Raw genomic sequence first — 21,272 nt, 5'->3', positions numbered from 1 at the left:
TGATTGCGGAGCTCAAAGGTCATCACTGATGTTAGTGATCATGTAAGAGGTGCCTACTTAAGGACCTCATCTTTCTTCATTCCATAAGCAAGAATTCTGAGTTTGTGTTCACTCCATGCTTTCCTTTCAGTTTACCAACACCAACACAGTGTTAAAATGCCATTAGCGTTTCCTAGACCTAACCCTAATCCTAAAAGGGATGGAAAGTTGCATTTATTCATTCGTTACAACATTGTGTCACTTGTGTGCACTTCCTGCTATGTCCTCTCTCTTCCATCCCCACTCTCTTCTCTCCTTGATCCTACTTTGTCACAAGGCTCATGCTAGCAATACGTGGATAAGCAAGCTATGTATGTCGAAGGTGAAATTTTGATGATTCTTGTCTTGACCAAAATCACATTATAATACACCAAAATCATCCTTTGAGGAACCTGAAATGGATTGACATCTTAAATGTCCCTGCAAAAGTAGAAGCCTCCCAATTCCTCTTTAAGTATATGTATAGGGAACTCCTTCCTAAGCAAACTCTTTCTCAAAGTAATTCTAAAGTTGTGGCTTCTCACGCTTTGTCAGTGATGGGCATCCAAGAAGATCAAGAGTTTAGCCTTGAAATGAGAGATCTCCAAAATTGTGATATCATAGATTAGGCCTTGTCACTCGGTCGGTAGAATTCAGTTATGATGTTCATGGTATCCCTGGATTGTTATCCCCTCTAAGTCTTCATTTTATCCCTTAGCTAAAGATCCTCTTGATAAAGTAACAAAATACATGATAAATGACATCCTAGATTGACATAGGAACTTTAGAAGTCGGGAAGTTTCATTAGGGTGTTTACAGACTGTTCGCAAGAGACATTGATTCGAGGGCGGGAAGGCAACAAACATCCACCGGAAGCAAAAAAGTACAGGGGGCCAGAGACACCCAAGGTGCATGAAACCAAATTGTTCCTTCATTAGAAAACTGCCCTGGATGGTTAATAGCTGAGCTTGGGGAGAATCATGCCACTCGATACCGTGGGAGCCATTGAAGAAAAGAGATTCCTGGCTCCACATGTGGTTTTTTATTTAGTAGTAAGCGGATGTACTTCTCTTGAGCCTTGACTGTTTCTCTACACTTCAAATTATGCAAATAGTGTCTCCTGTCTCCAAGGGAGACTAGTCACAACAGTAGTACCCTATACTGCGAATAAATTGGCATACAGAATGGTCATCAGGAATGTGAAACTGTCTTATCAACTGCCTTTATAAAATCAGCTTTTAGGCGCATATAATATATTTACAACTGTCAAGAGTAAGCGAAGCTCTAGCAATTAAGAGAGTATTAAGGATTGCAATTTCTCCACATCATAAATTCACAATCAGGCACATATGGAAGTATTTATGACTGCAAGACGGCCAGATCCACCATTCAGAATGTAGACCTCTGCAGGAATGTATTCATTTTCAATATCATTTTCCGATCCTCGGAACTCACAGGCAGGTTGGAGAACACGGCAACCACTCCCACACTTGACAATCAAAATACGTGGGCCATACCTTAACTTCCAAATCTGTGGGGATAAAATGTCAAACACGAAACCGGTAAATGTCCCAAATTTTAGTAGTAGAGCCCCATGATTCAAAAGGACAAACTACCACTTTTAACATACCTCTATCATTCCCCTGCGAGGAGCATGTATAGCAAGACACAAAAAGAGATCTTGCTTGCTTTTACTTTGGTAGTGTGGTCTACGAGATGCAGATGCTGCATTATTCAATACAGGTACTTCTAAGAAGAAGCAACATGCATCACGATAGCCCTACACACACCCAGTACATCTAAATTGGGTGATCTTTATCTTTGTCAACAGCAACTAAATAACTAAAATCTCAATGAGAGCATCAAGCCATGCTAAGATTCAATCCACTTGCATACCTTCCAAAGTCTTATAACAACCAAAGCATGCGTGTCGACCAGATGGATGCGACCTAGAGAGTCCGTCACAGCTGCCAGGGTGCCACTTGGAGATAGGGCAATCCTTTCCCCTTTCCTTGGATAATCCCTCAACGATGTTATGGGAGATGCTGGATAAAAGATTAGAGCAAGCAACCCTCATATCACAAGAAATGAAATATGCAACATAATGGTAAGTGGAAAGGTTGCTGTATTACTATCATATCTAAAGAATGATATCCAACTTTTCAGCATATTCAGGAGTGGTTCAAACACTGACCTCTCCCAAACTCTTGGGGCTTGATTTCCAGTGGTCTGAAAGAACTTGCCTGCTGCTGATCACTATTTGGCCAGAAAACTCTCGTTAAAGCTGCAATTGTTGACAGCGTGGCTGGCACGATCCTCCTCATAATAATATTTCTGATAGAACTAGTTTTATCCTCTGCCAATCTGGCATTGGTGAAAAGCAATTTGTGCTGATGTTAAAAACGCAACATCTCTCCTCTTACCAACCTACCACAGGTTTTATATATTCCTGACATCCTTGCATAGGAATATATATAGATAGAAAAAACTGACATAACTGTCTTTCCAGCAATGCTGAATATTTTTACAGACATAACAAGACACGAATGAAAAGAAAAGGATGTACAAGGAAAGGGAAAGGAATTCCCTATTGCAGAAGGGTAGAGCTAGGTATAGTGTGTGTTGGGGGGGGGGGGGGGGGGGGGGGCACATATACAATGTTACCACTCCTAGAAGCCACACATGGTCTGAGTTTTTATGTTGTTCTGAGGAAACAATTGTCCTGAAGGATCAAGCTCTCCATTTATCAATATCAAAAGAGGTTGTACACATAGATACAAACATTCATATATACATATGACTGTGCATTTAAGTGCATGTGTGTATGTATGCACGCTCGTGCGTATATCACATATGTACGTGTAGGTATACAACTACAAGTATGTGTATGTGTGCATGCGTGCATGTGCGTGTGCGTGTGTGTTTGCTTCACAATCTTCACATGGGAGGGCTTCTCTCTGGCAGGATTTGCAACAATATCCATGGAAACAAAATGCCTTTCTTTGTGGAGATTTAAATAATGCCCTGCAGCAAAGAGAGAATAAATCTCATCGCCCACATATGTTAGTCTAAGAGCACTTGCAATGGTCTCAATTACTTTCTCTGCATGGTATGGCTAATCTTTGGAAAGAAACTCAGGTTCCCCTGGTTATACTTTTCAACACAATGCACAGTCCGCCTATCAAGCAAGGCTAGATTGCTGGTATATGCTCAATGTAATTCAAAATGCTACCCTCACCTACAGATTATGGGTAGATTATGCTTTTCCTCATTCTGATCATGCTCCAATTTGGTTGCAGCTGTCCTTTTATGATTTGCCTCTTGATAGATTGCCAAACAAACGAATGCTTATCATTAATAACGGTTATTTACAGCATGAGACATTTGCCGACATGGTATGGGCTGCTATTGCTCCGCTTTGGGCACAGAGTAGTATTGATTTGGAATATGCATGGTTGGCTTTTGCTACTCGTATGCAGGATATTACTAGGCAGTATGGCAAAAGCTATATGAGATTTTGTTGGATTAGGATTGGTCACCTCCCCATCTGTGAGCCCCCAAATGAGGAGTGCAAAGGCATGGTGGACCATAAGGTGACATGGCTGCCACATGGGCAGAACCTAGCCTGCCATGTGGGCAAGATACACACAGCAAAACAGAGAACATAGGGCTGCCACGTGAGCAGCATATAGTCTGCCATGTGGGCAGCAGGACTAGGAGAATACCTGGCAAAGGAAAGCCACCTTGATGGGCAAAACTGGTACCAAAGTGCCATGTGGCTGTCCGCGATTAGTCAGGACAGATATGCACAGGGTTTCCAGCAAGAAAACAGGGCGAAGAGCTGGTGATAACATCAGCAAAGGTATGGATGACGTCAGCAGGCTGCACGGCTGTGTAGGGAGCAGTTCTGGAGCCCAAAAGAGACCTGATCAGAGTTGGAACCAGCAGGGCCTGGAGGCGCACTATTTGCAGCAGGTTTAGGCAGAGCCCTATAAAAGGGAGGCCCCTTGGCCTCATATCACATCACTTGGAGCCTCAGGACAACAGACAGGAGCAGCAAAGGGGCAGCCTTGGGCCTACATACAAGAGGAGAAGGTGACCTAGAAGCAGATGCCGGCTGAGCTAGAGTGACAGCCCACCTGGGCTGGTACCCAGACAGTAAGATGGAAGAGATCCATTGGATACATATGCTCAGTGGAGCACGCGGGCTCATAGATCTAGAGGTGCCAAGCATATAGTATGAGAACATTTTGGTATTGTATTGTGTCCAATTTGTGGACAGATGAAAATATTTAAGTGTTGCTTCTATTTGTGTCTTGAAGCACAATCTATTTGCTGGTTTGCACACACATGAATGGTTCCAAAAGTACACACATGTTTATGAAGCTTGATTCCATAGTGAAACACTTCCGCATGTAATTCCTGGGCCCATCTATCAGTCTTCCACTGCAGCCCGCGGGATAACCTTTGTAGGGATTTCAATTTTCTAACAAGTTTGCCAATTCCAAGTCTACATGTCGGAATCTCTCTAAACTTACTCAACTCAGGGATTTGTCTTTATGAAGCTTCCTCTCTTTGTCAAGCTCGCTACTTCTTACAATGCAATGATCATAGAAAGCTTGAGAAGTGGGAAACAAAAGCCAAACAAAGGGCTTTCACTGATAAAGGTTGCTCATCAAAAGGCTTCTTTTAAGGCTTGCATTTTAAGGAACAATGTGAGAATATTTTCAAAATCAAAACCATGGATGACAATTCGACCTCCTCTAGGGTGCATTTAACTCTGGAATTTGTTTGCCACTTTGCCAACCAATTTGGGAATATGGAAAATGTTGGGACTACTAGACATGCCTTGCTACAACATGGTATCCCTATTATATCTCCTCTCTAGACTTCTCGTTTGGAAGCCCCTTTCAAGGATACCTGACTCAATGATGCTTTTAGATCTTGCGGTAAATGGAAATCCCTGAGCTAGGATAGCCTCACAAATGATTTCTTTTTAAAATATTGGGATGTCATCTCTCCAATGCTTTTATTTATGATCAACCATACCTAGGAAATGCAACACATGCCAGATTGTTGGAAAAAAGGGCTATCAAACTATTTCCTAAAAAGCCTTTAATGAGACTTTTGTAGACTCCAGACCCATTACTCTCATGCCTGTCATCTACAAGTTGGTTCCCAAAATGATAGTCAACCGTATCAAGGATTCTTTGCATTCAGAGCTACATCTTGCTCGATATGGGTTTATCCCCCATGGACACATTACAGACAATATTTCCGATGCATATGTCAGCATAGAATATGCCAAATACACGGGGCAAGATGTCATTCTTTGACAGGTGGATATTACTAAAGCTTTTGATATGGTACAATGGGACTTCATCTCACAAACCATGCAATCTTTGGGATTTGGTCCAAAAATCCAAACACTATTTATTGGATGTATCATGATCGTAAGGCTACAGGCGTGACATTACGGATGAATGAGTTTTGTCTCATTCGATTGCATCAAGGCTGCCCTCTCAGTACATTGCTTAATGCAATTGCCACTAATCCAATGCTCATGTACATGGATCACCTTGTGGCTTCTGAAAATTGCATGGCTTATAGATTCATGGCAACAAGACCTTCATTGCCCAAGCTTATGCAGATGACTCCTTTTTCACCCTGCAAAATGAAAAAAGAGACTTATCGTGCATTATTCTCTGTTTGCCTTGGCTGCTGGCCTACATGTAAATTTTCAGAAATCTAACCTTCTTGCTTTGCACATGAAAGATTGGCATCATTTGCTATGGCCAAGGGAAATTGTTGTACCATTGCAACTTGTGCGTCATCCGGTTTACCCATTGGGATGGAAAATCAATCGTAGGCAACAACTAGATTGGGTGCTTGAAAAGCTCAAGAAGAAATTGGAATACTGGAAACTAGCCTCTTGGCCTTCGCATGTGCAGTTTCGCATAGTCCAATCCATCTTGGTTGCATATATATAGTTTTATCTACCTTCGATGATGTTTACTCAGTGGGACATTTCCTCCCATGTCTACCATTATAGAGCTCTTTGGAAAACTCATCATCACCGCAAAGCTCTCAAGCTCTTATCTATGGATTACCTTTGTATCCCAAAGTTGCATGGCGGTCTCAATATTTTGAACATTCACTTGCATCTTTAAGCTCACAAGGGGAAAATGATGCTTCAGGTTGTCCAAAGTGATCAGCCATGGACTGCCATGATGAGACACTTGCTTTCCCATCTTACCTCTAATGTCTTTGGCCATTGGATTCCGACGCAATGGGACTTCCTATTTTGGCATATTAATGGTAAAACTAAGGGATGTCCTTTTGTGAGTCGAATGCTTGCAGATTGGAAGTGAATTCTTTCACATCAATTGGGTGGGACAGCCCTCTCTGGGTAGTAACTCCTTGCAAGCTGAACGTATACATTGGTAAGAGGTGTTTGATAATCGACTAGCGTCTCTAAGACTTAGGTCAAGTCAGAAAGTCATGTTCACTGGTACCCACTGGAGAATAGTAGGTAGTTAGTGTTTCCATCTTAGGTTAGGTTAGGTCTAAGTAATAGCCTAGGATAGGAGCCCCAGAGGGGACCCCAAAGGATACAGTGGACCAGAGGTAAGCAAGCAAGGCAGCCTACAAAGGCTCCCCACAAAGATCCCTGACAAATGAGCCAGGGAAGGGCTCTTATAGGCCAAGGGGCCAGCAACCAATCAGCTCAGCCAAGTTGTGTAAGAAATCCTAGATTTACTATACTTAGAAATGTGCTAAGGAACAGAAAGGAGACTGAAATAGCAGAGAACAAGGAATATACACTTCCCAAGCTGCTAGGCGTGACTGAATATAATGTCGAAGCATTTCTTCAAGAACTTGGTTGACTCTTTCAGTCTGGCCATTTGATTCTGGGTGGTAGGCTGAACTGAATAGTAGAGTTGTACCCAAAGATTCGAACAATGAGATCCAAAAGTGACTGGTAAACTTAGGATCTCTGTCGGATATGATATTCTTGGGCAATCCATGGTGTCGGAAGATGTGTTGTATGAATAGTTTGGCGATGTCTGAAGCCTGTGCACTGCTTTTGCAAGCAACAAAGTGTGCCATTTTGGACAATCGATCAACAATTACCATAATCTGAGTGTTACCTCTGGAGGATCGTGGTAGTGTTGTTATGAAATCCATGGAAATACTTTCCCATCTTTCAGTTGGAACTGGAAGAGGCTGAAGAAGTCCTGCTGGAAGTTGTCGGCTTGCTTTCATTTGTTGACAAGATAAGCAAGATGTAACCATTTTGATGACGTCGCTTTTCATCTGAGGCCAGTAGTATGTTGCACTGAGTAACCTATAAGTCTTGTTGATGCCTGGATGGGCAACATAAGGAACTACATGATGCTCTTTTAACAAAAGACGTTGAACATCCTTGTCATGTGGTACACAGACGCGATCTTGATAATATAGAAGGTCGTCCGTATGAGAATAGGATGAGAAAATCTTCTGGAGATGCATCAGATAGGCACTAGAAGGTGGGGGGCATTTCCTACAAGCAAGAGCGAAATTTGCTCTGATACCACAGTAAGAAATCCTAGATTTACTATATTTAGAAATGTGCTAAGGAACAGAAAGGAGACTAAAATAGCAGAGAACAAGGAATATTTGTATTGCTTGAGTGTCTGTAGTGTCTGTCGTGTCTTCCATATAATTGGGCCTCTCTTATATAGAGAGTGAAGAGTCACACATGAAAGGTGTGTACTCCAAAGTGTATGTGCATGAAGAGGTGTGTACTCCTTGTGAAGGGTGTGACCCTTGATGAGAGGGTACATTACAATAGGAGTGTCTCTTCCATAGAATGTCTCTTGTGAAGGTGTGCCTCATAGGAAGTGTCCCGTCGAAAGGGCATACCCTTCCACAAGTGGTTATTCATCAAACCATCCATAAGTCTAAGATATAGAGAAAGGAATACGTCACAGATCGTGACAGGCTGGTTGGCTGGCTCCCCAACCCCTATAAATAGGGCCCTTGCTGCCCTCTCATTTCTCATGCAGCCACTCCTACAGCTCCACTCCAACCCCTCTTGAGCAGCCTGACACTTCCAGAGGTTGGCCTCTTACTAGCCTCAGATCTTGGCCTCAGTTCAGCCCTCTTGGAAGGTGTTTACGCAGTGCATCAGTCGAGGATTCGGATCAGCAGATGGAGTAAGGTTTGGGGTACTGTTTCAGCAGCTCTTTTCAGTTATCTTTTACAGTTTTGCACAGCTCACTTCTCAGCTCTATATTTCAGTCATCTCTCAGCTCTCTTTTAGAATCTATTACTCCTAGCTTTCCCTCTCTCACTCACGCTCACTCACGCAGTAACCCTACATTCCGTGTTGGAATGGTCACTACCCCATCTGTAAGCCCCTCATATGAGGAGAGCGTGAAGGAGGGAGACCTAGGGCAGAAGATGCCTAGAGAAGAGAGAGGGAGGGGGCTGCCACATGGGCAGCACCTCACAGCCAATAGAGGAGGGTCCCTGAAGGAACAGTACGGGACAGCAGCATCTCTAAGTACGAGTGATGACGCGTGGCTGTATGGGACTGTGTAGATCCTTGGAGGCGCGATGACATCAGCAGGGTGCACCGACTTGTACGGCTGCATGGCGGGGGTCTGTGGGCAGGTATGAAGCGTGCAAGAGCGTCTCCAGCAGCAACAAAAGATCAGCCTAGCAGCAGCCCAAAAGGGCCTGGCTAGGGCCCTTGCATAGGGTCTGAAGAAAAGCCCCAACTGTTAGAAAAACAGAAGGAAAGAATCACTCTAACCTCCAGCCAAGATCTCTCCCGCTCTAGCAACACTCAACTCAGATAACTGATCACAGATACAATACTCACTCAGAGAAAACTTAGACAAAGAGAGAATATATTCATCCACCGGATGGTGGGCAGAAAACTGGCTCCTGGGGAGCAATACAAAACTCAGCCAAGTGCTGAGGCGAACTGAAGGAACTCTCTCTGTCAGAAGATACCAGATCTGAGTGCACAGCACAGCCTAAAACTGAGGCTTTCTGTCCTGCACTGGATGCCAGAATGGAGGGAGGTGTGGGCCTTTTATAGGCACTGCCCAGGCCTTCTGGTCTGGCCGACTAGCAGGGTCGGTCCCCTGACTGGTGACCGACCAGAACAGTCTGGAAAACCGACCAGGGCTTTTCCAACCAGGGTCGGCCCTGGTCGGTGGCCCTGGTTGGGCCGACTGGCCCTGCCACAGGCCCCTATATAAGGGTGCCCTGTGCAGCCAGTCCATGCTTCTAGGAAGGCAAAGAACCCCCCCCAAATCTCTGCTGTTTGCAGATAGCAGCCAGCCTGTGTGCTGGTTGCCAACTCTGTTTGCCTGGGTCTCTCTTTCCCATCCCTCCTTACTCTCACTGCCCCTTGTCCCCACAAAACGGGGGCTCACAGGTGGGTACAGTGAGTCTCTAACACCCCCCCTCAATGTCACAACTGTGGGCCAATCCCCATGCGTTTGATGAGGTGCTCCATCTGTTCTCGAGGGAGTGCCTTCGTGAAGAGGTCGGACAAGTTGTCGGCGGTCGCGCAGTAGATAAGCTCGATCACGTCGTCGATGATGAGCTCTCGAACAAAATGGTAATGAACTTCGATGTGTTTGGTCCGCGCATGGTACACTGGATTCTTGGCAATAGCTATGCAACTCTGATTGTCGCACATCAGCACTGTCGCATTCTCCTGACACACGTCCAAGTCCTCCAGAATCCATCTCAACCACAGTGTCTCACAAGCTGCTGTACATGCGGCTCTGTACTCTGCCTCTGTAGATGAAAGGGACACTGTGGGTTGCTTCTTACTTAGCCAATAGATGGCACCAGATGCAAGTAAGAAACAATATCCTGTCGTCGACCTTCTGGTGTCCACATCAATGATCACCTGCCCAATCACTGTCACAGAATCTGCCTAGTTCGATGCCTTTGGTGTAGCTGATCCCAAAGGTGCAAGTACCCTTCAGATACCTCAGCACTCGTAAACCTGCATCCCAATGATTCTTCCTGGGAGAAGCAGAGAACTGGCATAATAGCCCAACTGCATAACAAATATCAGGGCGAGTATTGGTAAGGTAAAGCAAACTTCCTACCAATCGTCGATACAAAACACTAAAGGTTTAAAGAAGGTCTTGCTATGATTAAACGATCAGATTACCATTGCATGTTACATTGGTATCAGAGCTTTGGTCTGTATCCAACTTGACTACCACGAGTGTATGGTTGTGTTCAGATCTGGAAAGGACATACAATCAAGCACCATGAAGGGTTGGGAAAACAAGTCAACTTTGAAGACTATGAAGAGGAGAAAGACTACCCAAAAAACGTGCTTCGGCCAACTGCTCAAGAAGTGATGGTGAATCTTTTGGAGCAAAATCGGGTCCTCCTACAGCAACTCGAAGAACATTCATCCCACATAAAGAAAACAGAAGACAACTAGACCAGACAAAACAAAGTCTAGAGGAAAAAGAAGCAGAAAAGCTGCTGGAATAGAAAGGGGAACCACAGATTTTGAAAAACTGCTCTTGTTGATGCGTGAGGAACACAAAAATTAGAAGGCATTGCAATGAACAAAGCTCGCCCAGGCAGAGAGGCAACAAAAGCTAGACCGAGAGGCGATGCTTCTCCAACACAAACCAAAATTTAGCCACTATGCAGGCAAGTTTGAGCGCAACAACAATCACTGCCATAGCTTCGTCATCGACACAGGTAAGGCCACTCACCCGGTCCACTTTAAATTTTATTCGATATGATGGTAAGTGTTACCATTCAGCTATTCTTTAATTCATTCATCAGTTCGTAGCTCATTTTTCGTTAGCGCGGATTCAAGATGAGCAAGACAAAATCCACCTCACAACCCCTCATCTTACCGGTGAGGCGGTTACCTGGTGGCAATATTGGGCTAGTAAGCATACGAACCCATCAACTTTTAAGACGAATTTTGCTTGGGCAACATTTTTTACCGACCTCAAAGCCCGTTTTCTATTGCCACAATATATGCTTAACATGGAGGATGAGTTTTCTGGTCTCTCCCAAAATGGTTTGCCTTTGTTGACTTACAACAAGGTCATCACTCTGACGCAATAGTTAAGCGTGTCTCAGAGCGACAAGATGAGGCCGTTTATTCGAGGATCAGACACAAACACCATCCGAAACTTTGACCCGCCTGATTACGACCAACTACTGACTCTCACCCAAAATCAAGAGATGATGTTGAGCAAGGGAAAGGCCAAGCGAGTCCAAACGGGTTCCAAAGCCCCACAGCAGTCAAACAAAACAACGAGTAAGGATCACCAAAAGGACAACCAGTACTAAAAGAAAGATGGCCAAGCATCTCGTCAAAAGGAGTCCAAGCCAAAGATGACTCCGGATGAGAAGGCTAAAGCAGGCATTACGAGAGGCTATCTACGGCATGACAAGCAGAAGCAGTACCACCAAGAAAATCGTTGCTTTCATTCCCACCACATCGTTGGGCACAATAAGATGGATTGTCTGAAGTAGCTTGCTGAAAAGGCAACAAAAGCGTCTACTTCGTCTGTCGCCAATGTATTAGCTCTTCCAACCCTGCTACCATCCTCGGCTAAGAATGCCGTCTTCCTTGCTTTGAACGCTGTCCCCATAGTGGTCTTTTAAGGTAAGAAGGAGAGCCACCTCTTTGATAAAAAGAAGACGCTCATTCGAGTGTACGCCACAGCTGATGGGCATGAGTTCATTGTCATGTTTGATATGGGGAGCTCAGAAGATGCCATCTACCCTCAACTTGCCAAGACACTGGGGTGCATTTTGGTGCCTCATGAGCTTGCAGTGGACGGGTTCGCGCCCCGCTTGCGCACACACATCACGCATAAGGCCATCCATTTCACTTTTTCAATTCAGAAGACCATTTTTATGCTGGATTTTATTCTGACACCTTTGATGGGGTGCGACATGATCCTTGGGATTCAGTGGTTCCGTGAGCATGTACCGACGCGGGATTTCATTCTGACACCTTTGATGGGGTGCGACATGATCCTTGGGATTTAGTGGTTCCGTGAGTATGTACCGATGCCTAATTAGCGACAAGACACCTTCACTATTGTTGAAGGTTTACTTGATCCCGCCGTGATATGCTATGATCAGAGCATACCAGGGATTTCGTTAATCTCTCATATCCAAGCAAGTCGCGCCGCTCGCAAGGGTGCCATGTGTACACTTATGTACATCTCATGCCAAATCACTGCAGTTCAAGCCGCTCCTCTGATGTGGCAAGTTATGTTGGATCCACGCCAAGAGTTCCAAGACATCATGCTACGGGATGATCTGCCACCCCAGCTACCTCCAAACAAACTAGAAGACCATTGCATTGATTTGCTTCCAGACTCCTCACCTCTAAGTGAGTTCTCATATCGACTTTCCAAGTCTATGTAGGGGAAGTTAGAGCAATAGTTGTCTCAATTACTACGCGCACGGTTTATGAGGCCATCTTCTTCGCCATTCGCTACACCCATTCTGTGGCAAAGAAGGATAAGTCCGCACAATTATGTGTAGACTTTAGAGCACTCAACAAGCTTCCTGTCAGTAACAAGTTCCCTATGCCCCGTATCAAGTATATCTTGAAAAGACTCAATGGTGCAAAATGTTTCTCAAAAATCGACCCCAAGAGTTAGCTACCACCAAGTCCGGATTTTTGAAGCTAACATCCCAAAGATGGCTTTCCGGACAGAGCGATCTCATTACGAGTTCGTAGTCATGCCATTTGGTCTAAAGAATGCACCACCGACGTTCAACAAGATGATGTCTCGAGTATTTGCTTTCTCGATGATATTCTTATCTTTTTCGCTACATATTAAGGACGTGTGATGTACCCTACAATTATTGCGTGATAACCAGTTATACCTCAACGCAAAGAAAAGTAAGTTTGGGTTGTTAGAAATCCACTATCTAGGATACATCATTAGTGCTCAAGGGATCTGATTAGATCCAGAGAAGATTCAAGCTATCACCAGTTGGGTTGTCCCCACGACGGCTCAAGAGATCCAATCCTTTGTGGAATCGTGTCAAGCCTACAACTCACACATGGATGGATTCTCAACACATGCAGCCCCTCTTACAGATTTATTAAAGGGGGTCAAGACTTGCTGGTTCATGTGCTGCCACAATGGCCATGCAAGATCTCAGGAGGGGTGCGGATCTGTGCGGGTAATTGTGCTGCCATGGGACAGCTCCTAGAGGCGCCTCTTATAGGCCCTAGATGGAGGCGATGGAGCAAGGGGTGGGCTGACTTGCAAGTCGGCCACCTTTGCTGGAGAGCAGCCCCCCATAAGCTGGGGGTGAGTCCTCTTTATAAAGCTCTGGGCAGCCCTAGAGGTGGGTTGGCCCACCTAGGCTGGTCGGCCCCTTCAACAAGGGGTCGGCCCCCCTTCTACATCAGCCGACTAGGGAGGGAGAGGCTGCCTATATATAGGATCCCCTTTCCTCCTTGTTATCATCGTCTGGTGGAGTAGTTCTTCCACACGTGCACCAACCCCTTGTGCATCACATGAAGTAGTTCTTCAAGGCGTCTTATAGAGCAATCCTTCCAGCCTTGGGGTGGAGCAATTATTCCATCCTTGTTCAGCTTAGTTGTGGAGGTTGTTGAGCGATTTTCCCGGCTCTTAAGCAGCCTGTTGTGTAGAGGTTTTTCCCTAGGTGTAGCGGGGCTTTTGCTAGAGATCACTCGTAAATCTCTTGTTTCCTTCTCTCGTGCCCGCCCAATGTGAGGATAGATCAGTCCAGAGAGAGGACCTCGTGTCATGACAAGAGAAATCACTAATCTGTGATTAGAAGACATTAAAACATTATTATTATATTATACGCCAATGGTGTAACATGTATTTGTATTTATGATGGACACCGACCGATTTGTTATGGCGGTAGATCATCTGAGTAGATAGGACTAGTCAAGCTGGAGCCACAGCTTCAGATGGCATCGAATTTGGACATGTGATACTTATTCTATTAATAAAAATGTGCACACACGTGTCTAGGTCCTAGGGGCAATAGGAAGGGAAGGGTGCATTAAGGTGCATTGAATGGTAGATGCATGGGTCATAGGCTAAGGGTAGGTGTAAATGGGAAGATGGAACTTGAGTGATCTCAAGGGACATTAATGAAAGGGTATCACCCTTTCATTGTGAATCTCACGTTGCATTCTCTCTACCACATTGCATTCATCCATCATCTCTCTCCCACCTTGCATGTAGGTCGAAATAGAAACAAGTACTCTCACGAGGGTGCTCTTCCCCATTGGAGGGCCAATCAGCATTCAAATTCTGCATGCATTACACATTTGCATTCTCGAAAAGTGTGGATTTTCACATTTGGTATCAGAGCAGTGACGATCCGCAAGCGGGACGAGAAGAGGGTGACACTTGCGGATGACTGAAGTCGCAAGAGAAGTTGCGGAAGAGAATCACGACCGACCGATCTCCGAGGTTCTGAGACAAGGGATTTTTCTGAAAATTCCTGGCCTTGAACGGTGAACGGGGTGTCCTCACGGGGTGAATTTGCCCCCCCTCCCCACATGTGAATGTACCCTTAAACCGTGAGGAAAAGGGATCCCCCGTTCTCCCCAACGGAAAGTCGGAACGGAATAAGATTTGAAGGGGGTAATCCACCCATCAAGTATCCCCTATAACGGTATCTAGAGCTCCAATCCACTCAAAACAAGTAGCCCAAACGGAGCGTACCAGTTTACAGCAGAAATACAAGAAGAAAAGATTGAAAGAGAAGGGAAAGGAGGTCATTTTAAGTGTCTTCTCAACACAAACGAAGTGGGAGTCGGATAAGTACCACCAACTCTACAACACTTGACTTTTGCTGTAAAATAAACCTTTTTTTTTTTTAAATTACAGCAAAACACTTTCTCTCTTGTATTAATAAAAGGAAAGAATGGAAGGGGAAGGGACATATAACAATGAACTTATTCCTTTTCCTCCATTACCCCAAGGAGAGAGAGAAAGAACATCTTCACCCCCTCTTAAAGAGGATGGATTAGGTGAGAGTTATACACATCTTGAGTATGATAACCCACAAATAGATTTACAGCAATCTCTCCTTCAAGAACCTCTTGATAGGGAGTTCTCCTTTCGTAATGAAAGAAGAAATGAGACCAACCAAGAACAAGGTGATGAGTTCATGCCTTCAACTCAAAGCCCAGTACACATGGATTATAATCCAAGTGCAAGAGGAAGAGAGGAGACTCCTGTTGATATCATGGTCAACGAGGTGATTTATTCATGCCATTGGAGTTCCATCTACCAAATGGATGTGAAGTTGGCTAAACTGTGCAAGGACAAGGCTCAATTTTGAAGGTCTTGAAGGAGTGTGCACCCTTCGCAAGCATTGCTTGAACTCTAAAAAGGCCCAAAGAGCTTGGATCCCAATCATCGACGACTATCCTATTGTGCTTTAATACTCCTCATACTTGGCTCATAGACAAGGGAGTGTCTTTCCCTTGACAAAGTGGATGATATCAGTGTAACCGTCTAATGAGGTCCTCCATCTGCTCTTTGGGAAAAACCTTTGTGTAAAGACATTGGAGACATTCTCAGCCAATGCAACATTGGCTGTCACAAAGGTTGTCCATGCAAAATCCATATAAGTCGCACATACGATAGTTGACCAAGATGCTCTATTCTTTGGACCACAAGAAAGACATGAAAGTAAGCCCACTAGCAGTCCAAGCCACAGGAAGAAGGTCTAGGCATAAGTGAAGAACTTTCTCATGGTTGATGGTTGTGACGGACATTCAGCCACACATGGAGAGGAAGAGGGGATTGGAGACATGGTGCATCCATTGCATGTCCAAGAAGACACAAGGGCTCAAGTTTGGGGCCAACACATTGTTGAGATGACAAATCTCAATATTATTTTATGCGAATAAGTGTGCATACACTAGAGAGAACTATAATGGCTCCAAGGGGATAAGGGATGGAAATCCTAACGCCTACCCTAAGAGGTTCCATGTATATAATTAACATTTCTCTTCATTCTCAATAGATGTGTACATTGTAGGCTTGTGTGGTGTACTCCCTCCATGTCTCCTCTTCACTTTCACATGGTATCAAAGCCTTTTGACGGGCTTTGTACTTGTGTTGAAGATTGGAAGGTTTAGAGTTTGATTGTGTTGCCTTCCATTGGGATATTGAACTTCATTCTTACATGGTTCGCATTTGAACAAGGTACTCCTAGTGCTGCGTCATCTACTGCTGGAGAGTCTAAGGCTAAGACCTGCTAGAGCTAATGTTACTGGGGCTTCTACTGCTCTGGGAGATGCTGGAGTGAGGAATGAAGCATCTTTATATAGGAATAGGGCTAGAGGATAGCTGACCCAAGTCTGTGTCCTGCAGGATGCCACAGACTCATGGATCTACAGATAGCCGTCCAGGTGGCCCCAACTGGACTTGTGCTGCTCTGACCAACCCCCCGGTGGCCACGTGACAATCAAGTACCTACTGTGCCTGCTGCATCTCCTGCGCATCCACCTTGCAACCCTGTGCAGACTGCTGTACTATACTACTGACATGTTGACCTATGCAGTTTGGGCTGCAGAACTGCCACATAGGCAGCCATACCAAGGGCTACACATGCCCATGACCCTTGCTGACTGCAAAGAACACATCCTGGAAAAGCAAATGGAGATTTCATACCAATGCATGGGTGTGGGCCCACAATCTGGAGGTTAAGATGGGTGTTAGTAATTGTTTGTAAGCCCCCCACAAGGACATTAGAGCTGGATCAAGGTTTGAAGACATGCCCATTCTGAGATCCAAGTTAGGGTTTTGAGAGATTTCACACTCTTAGGGTGTAGATCAGACTAGATCTGCCCATTGTGGGCTGATTTAGGTCCTTTGGGACTGTTTCAATGCCGAGTTAAGGGCTGTACAATCCACATGGATAGCCCTTTTGGGTTCATTCAAGGCTGTGGTCTTCGTATAGGCACCACCCATGCAGGAGGCTTGGAGCAAGTCAAGCTCTTGCTTGGTCAGTTCAAAAGCAAGGCTTTTGAACAATTCACGGGCTCCTGGTTTGGTTTCGTTCAGCCCTCTCTCTATAAATCGAGATCTCACATCCTCTTGCAAGGCGGTGCAGGCCTTGCAAGAGGATGTGAGAGCAAGTACTCTACTGATTCATATTGATCACAAGTCACACATATATAGGTGAGACCTAGTTCAAGTTAGAGTGAGCTATATATAGCTCAGAAATATTACAGAGTGGATAAGAGTAGAACTAGTGGCACATGTCTGCCGTGCATGTAGTTGTTGTCTCGCGGCTTGCAAGTTCATCTTGGTTGCATAGTTGCCAGCCAAAACGGAAACGGAAGAAACGGAAACAAGAATAACCGAGGAAACGGAGTTTCCGGCCCCCACAGAAACAAAAACTAAAGAAACGGCAATATGGTACAATTTATGTATTAAAAAATATTTTTTATACATAATATAATTATCAATAGAGTGCAAATTATACATAATACAATTATCTATACTTGAAGCATCATGCATGCTTCTATGATTCTAAATTCCTATGATGATTGATCTATCAAGTATCATCTATTATCCATGAATAATGCTTCAACAATCAACATGTGTTATGAACTAAGTTTTATGTTCTAACTTCTAACTTTGAAGTTACAACAATCTGAAGTTTGAGAGGGAGGATGGAGAGGTGAGAGGGAGGATGGAGAGGTGAGAAAGGATGGAGAGGTAGAAGGAGGACAGGGAGGTGAAAGAGGATGGAGAGGTAGGAGTCGGAGGAGGATGAGAGGTAAGAAGGGATGGAGAGCTGAGAGTAGGCTGAGGATGGAGAGCAACTACCAGCCTGCAGGATGGAGGGATGGAGAGGAGAGCAAGCTGCGGGTGCCAGGGCCCAGGAATCAAATGACAAAGATGGAGAGGCTCGAAAGCAGCATGATGGAGAGCAGCAACATGGGAGGCGACGGACATGACGACAGGAGACGACGAATTGGCGAAAAACCTTTTAATGAAAAGAAGGCAAAAACAGTTTGATCAAAAGAGGACCACCCAAAAAAAAGAAGATATTTATTTATTTTAATTTTTTTTAAAACAGAGATTACGAAACAACGTTTCTTCCGTTTTGGCGTTTCCGTTTCCAGGCCAGAAACGGCCGTTTTTGGTAACTATGCTTGGTTGGCAAGTACGTATAACCGACAGGGATGGACACTCTCATCATCTGATTACATTGACCCTGTACTTGCAGCAGCCCTTGGCTGAGTTTAAGGGCAGCATTTTTCTGCGCTTACATTTTGATGTGCCTTCTGCTGCACTTTTCCAGACCTAAGTTTTATCATTTGTGCACTAGAGAGATTGTGAGATCCCTTCATTTCGATATTCCACTACAAGACTAGCATTAGTTTGCTGTCCTATATCTGACATCACCCAATGTTTCCTTGTGTGCTTGGTCTTTCCTAAGTCCAACAAAGGACAATTAACAAAGGCTTATTCCATAGTCTAAGCTCGGACATTCTGAGATTTTACTGCTGTTGCAAATTTAGGTCCACAAATATTAGATCATATTACCCTTCCAATATAATTACTTGATATTTCCTGTGATATTTTCATGTCATCTCAATCTTTCCACGACATAGCCTCATATGCCACCACAGCTATGCATAAATTTTTGAAGAAATCAGAGGTATACATATACATATGTGGAAAATATTCAGGTCTCATTTGCAACTACAGTTACGTGATACTTTTTATTACCTTTTATCATACCCCTGTTTAACATGATACAATGCGCGCTACATTCCTCTTATCTTACCAATTGATTTATTCAAAATACACAATAAAAGGCTACCTGTGAGCTGCGAGTGTACAACCTGGCCCAACTGTGATAGCACAAAAATACCTTTGCCTCGACTGCAAATCAAGAAGTCTATGATAGCCCTCTCTCAAAAACTTCAGACAATCAAATACAGTTTTCTCCACACGATATTTCACAGAACAGTACCTGATGCTCCAATAGAGGTGGGGCCATAACACCAGATATTACTGCATCTACACAGGTAGATGTCCCTGCAGTGTTTCTGCTAGTATTCCACACGTCATGTGCCAGCCGGTGAGAACTGAAATAAACTTCATCAATCATATGACCTTTGCCTTTCCGTGATCGTTCCTCTGCATCACGCAAACACCTGTACAGCAATGCCTAGGGCCCATATCATCATGAGAGTCAATTTCTTGTAAAAAGGTAAATAAGCACGCAATTCTCACTTTCTCTCTTTTTTTTAAAGAACTTTTTTTTTCACGCTCAACTACCCACACCCATGGTCCACTATGAGGGCCGGGACCTACGCTGCCAGGCAGCAAGGAGTCATCTGTCAGGATTCAAACGAGGGCCTGAGGTGGGCAAACGCCCTATCTCCTGAGCTGTGGCTGCCCCTCAAGCATGCAATTCTTAGGGAATAATGACAAAAACAGTTAATAAACAGATTTAGGATGCTAATGGACCTGCAATTCCGATGTATCAATGCGTACTATGGCTTTCGAGTGGACCACACAGAGTTCCTCCACACAATGATGCTTAGACTTGGATGATCTCCTGTGACTTCCTCGGACTCTCAGTTGCAAAACTGGAGTGCCTTGAAAAACCTGAGCCAAGACGATACGTAATTCAGAAGCCGCAATTCCTGATGGACATCTTATCATACGCTAAATTCAACTAACGAGTGGGCTCTATAGATAGAAGTACGTAGATAACGTATTTCGGCTACCTGCCTCAGCAACAGAGTGCCTCCGCTGGAGTAAAATAAGACTGATCCCTGCGTCGTGCCGACCGCCAGAATAGACCACCCTCGGAAAATTAACCACTGAATCGCCTTGATTCGATGGTCGTCTTCTCTCCAAGGTAAGCGGATGGAAACGGGCGGGGGGGCTTCGCTCTGTGAGCCCTCCCATCCCACAATCGTGACGGTTCTCCCTTTGGCCAGGGCCAAGAGCTGCCGAGACATGGCCATCAATAACGAAGGGTCACGAATCCAACCATCTTCACGTCGTGCGTCGAGGGCATCCAATCCAGCGACGTCGATGAAGCCACGGTTGCGCGTGACTTGCACGAGTGTTCGGGGGTCGGAATTCATGATGAATGCGGGAAGCTATGGAGAAGCTCCGATCGATGAGAAGGAGAGCAAAGGCAATATTGTAGCATTGCTGGGTAGAGAAGTGCGAATATATGGAGAACAAAGATCGTCTTCACTGATACGTAAAGCGTCCAGATTGATACTTGCTTGGTCTTCAAATCGTCGCAAAGGCATCTCGACATTGCTCTTCCCTGCCATGCATGCTCTCGAGATTCTACTCTCGTCTCAGGCTCCCTTCCACTCAGTGATCCTCCTCCACTGCTGTTCATACCTCCGATGATGTTGCAGTCGCCCTCCCCTTTGGTGCGCGCGATCTCTCTCTCTCTCTCTCTCTCTCGCGCTTTCTTTCCATTTCGTAATTCGTTGTTCGTTCCCGCCTTCAACTCCTACTTCCCCACCTGTCCACTCCACCATTTGAAGAAGCAAGTACTTTTTGAATCCTCGAGGCCCAGCGCGTCGTACCCCACGATGCCAAAACAGGTCCTAAGGGCCAGTGCCTGCACACATACTCGCTAAAATGCACCACTTGTGGAAAAAAGGTTGTGTGACTTGGTGCTGGCGAAGAGCGGTGCATGCTGGCTTCGGCTACCTCCTCCATCCCCATCAAGTGCAGGGTTGGGACGAAGCGCCCAAGATGGTCTAGCTGCGAAGGAGTGGATACCGAGGAGCCAGATATGACAAACGAGAATCTTAGTGGTGAAGCGGCTCGAGAGACGGGCCTTGGACAAGACGCAAGTGCTAATGAACATAGGGAAGATGCAAGCCCCCGACAAATCCCAACATATGCAGAGAAGCTGGCTCAACAGCGTAGTGGTGGCTGGACGACGAAGTGGCCAGGAAGCTCATCTGAGCGGAAGCAGACCGGAGGGCTCGGGAAGTGGAGAGCAAGCCATGGTATGAGTCCGGGAAGAGACACGCAGTATCTTGTAAGCTGGAACTGGAGGACCTCAAACCTGAGCTTACAAGACTGGCGAAAGGAGGTCTTTACCATCATCGGTGGAACTGGAAGAATTCATCTCTATCGAATGTGACGTCCCTGCGTTGGGGTACTCTACGAGGTACCTGGGCAAGGGGTTTTTTCGACGAATTGGCTGGCAGGACTCTCATG

At 45.1% G+C, this 21,272-nt stretch overlaps 1 protein-coding gene across 1 annotated transcript; it reads right to left on the bottom strand.

Moving 5' to 3' along the window:
- Nucleotides 1-1,265: 1,265 nt before the first annotated feature.
- Nucleotides 1,266-20,164, bottom strand: LOC147889805 (uncharacterized). The gene is made up of 8 exons (XM_087391935.1): nt 19,799-20,164; nt 19,536-19,676; nt 19,036-19,233; nt 18,883-18,944; nt 2,213-2,382; nt 1,915-2,063; nt 1,649-1,798; nt 1,266-1,549 (listed from the first exon to the last, which is right to left on the bottom strand). Exons 1-8 carry the CDS (start codon nt 20,162-20,164, stop codon nt 1,358-1,360), a joined length of 1,428 nt encoding a protein of 475 aa, XP_087248061.1. The 3' UTR covers nt 1,266-1,357.
- Nucleotides 20,165-21,272: the final 1,108 nt, after the last annotated feature.

Source organism: Dipteris shenzhenensis, chromosome 20 (genome assembly GCF_047967505.1).
Source record: "Dipteris shenzhenensis isolate YYH24624 ecotype China chromosome 20, Dip_SZ_1.0, whole genome shotgun sequence".
Lineage (NCBI taxonomy): Eukaryota > Viridiplantae > Streptophyta > Polypodiopsida > Gleicheniales > Dipteridaceae > Dipteris > Dipteris shenzhenensis.
Note: the sequence above shows the minus strand (reverse complement) of the source record. Positions and strands in the feature narration are given on the sequence as shown.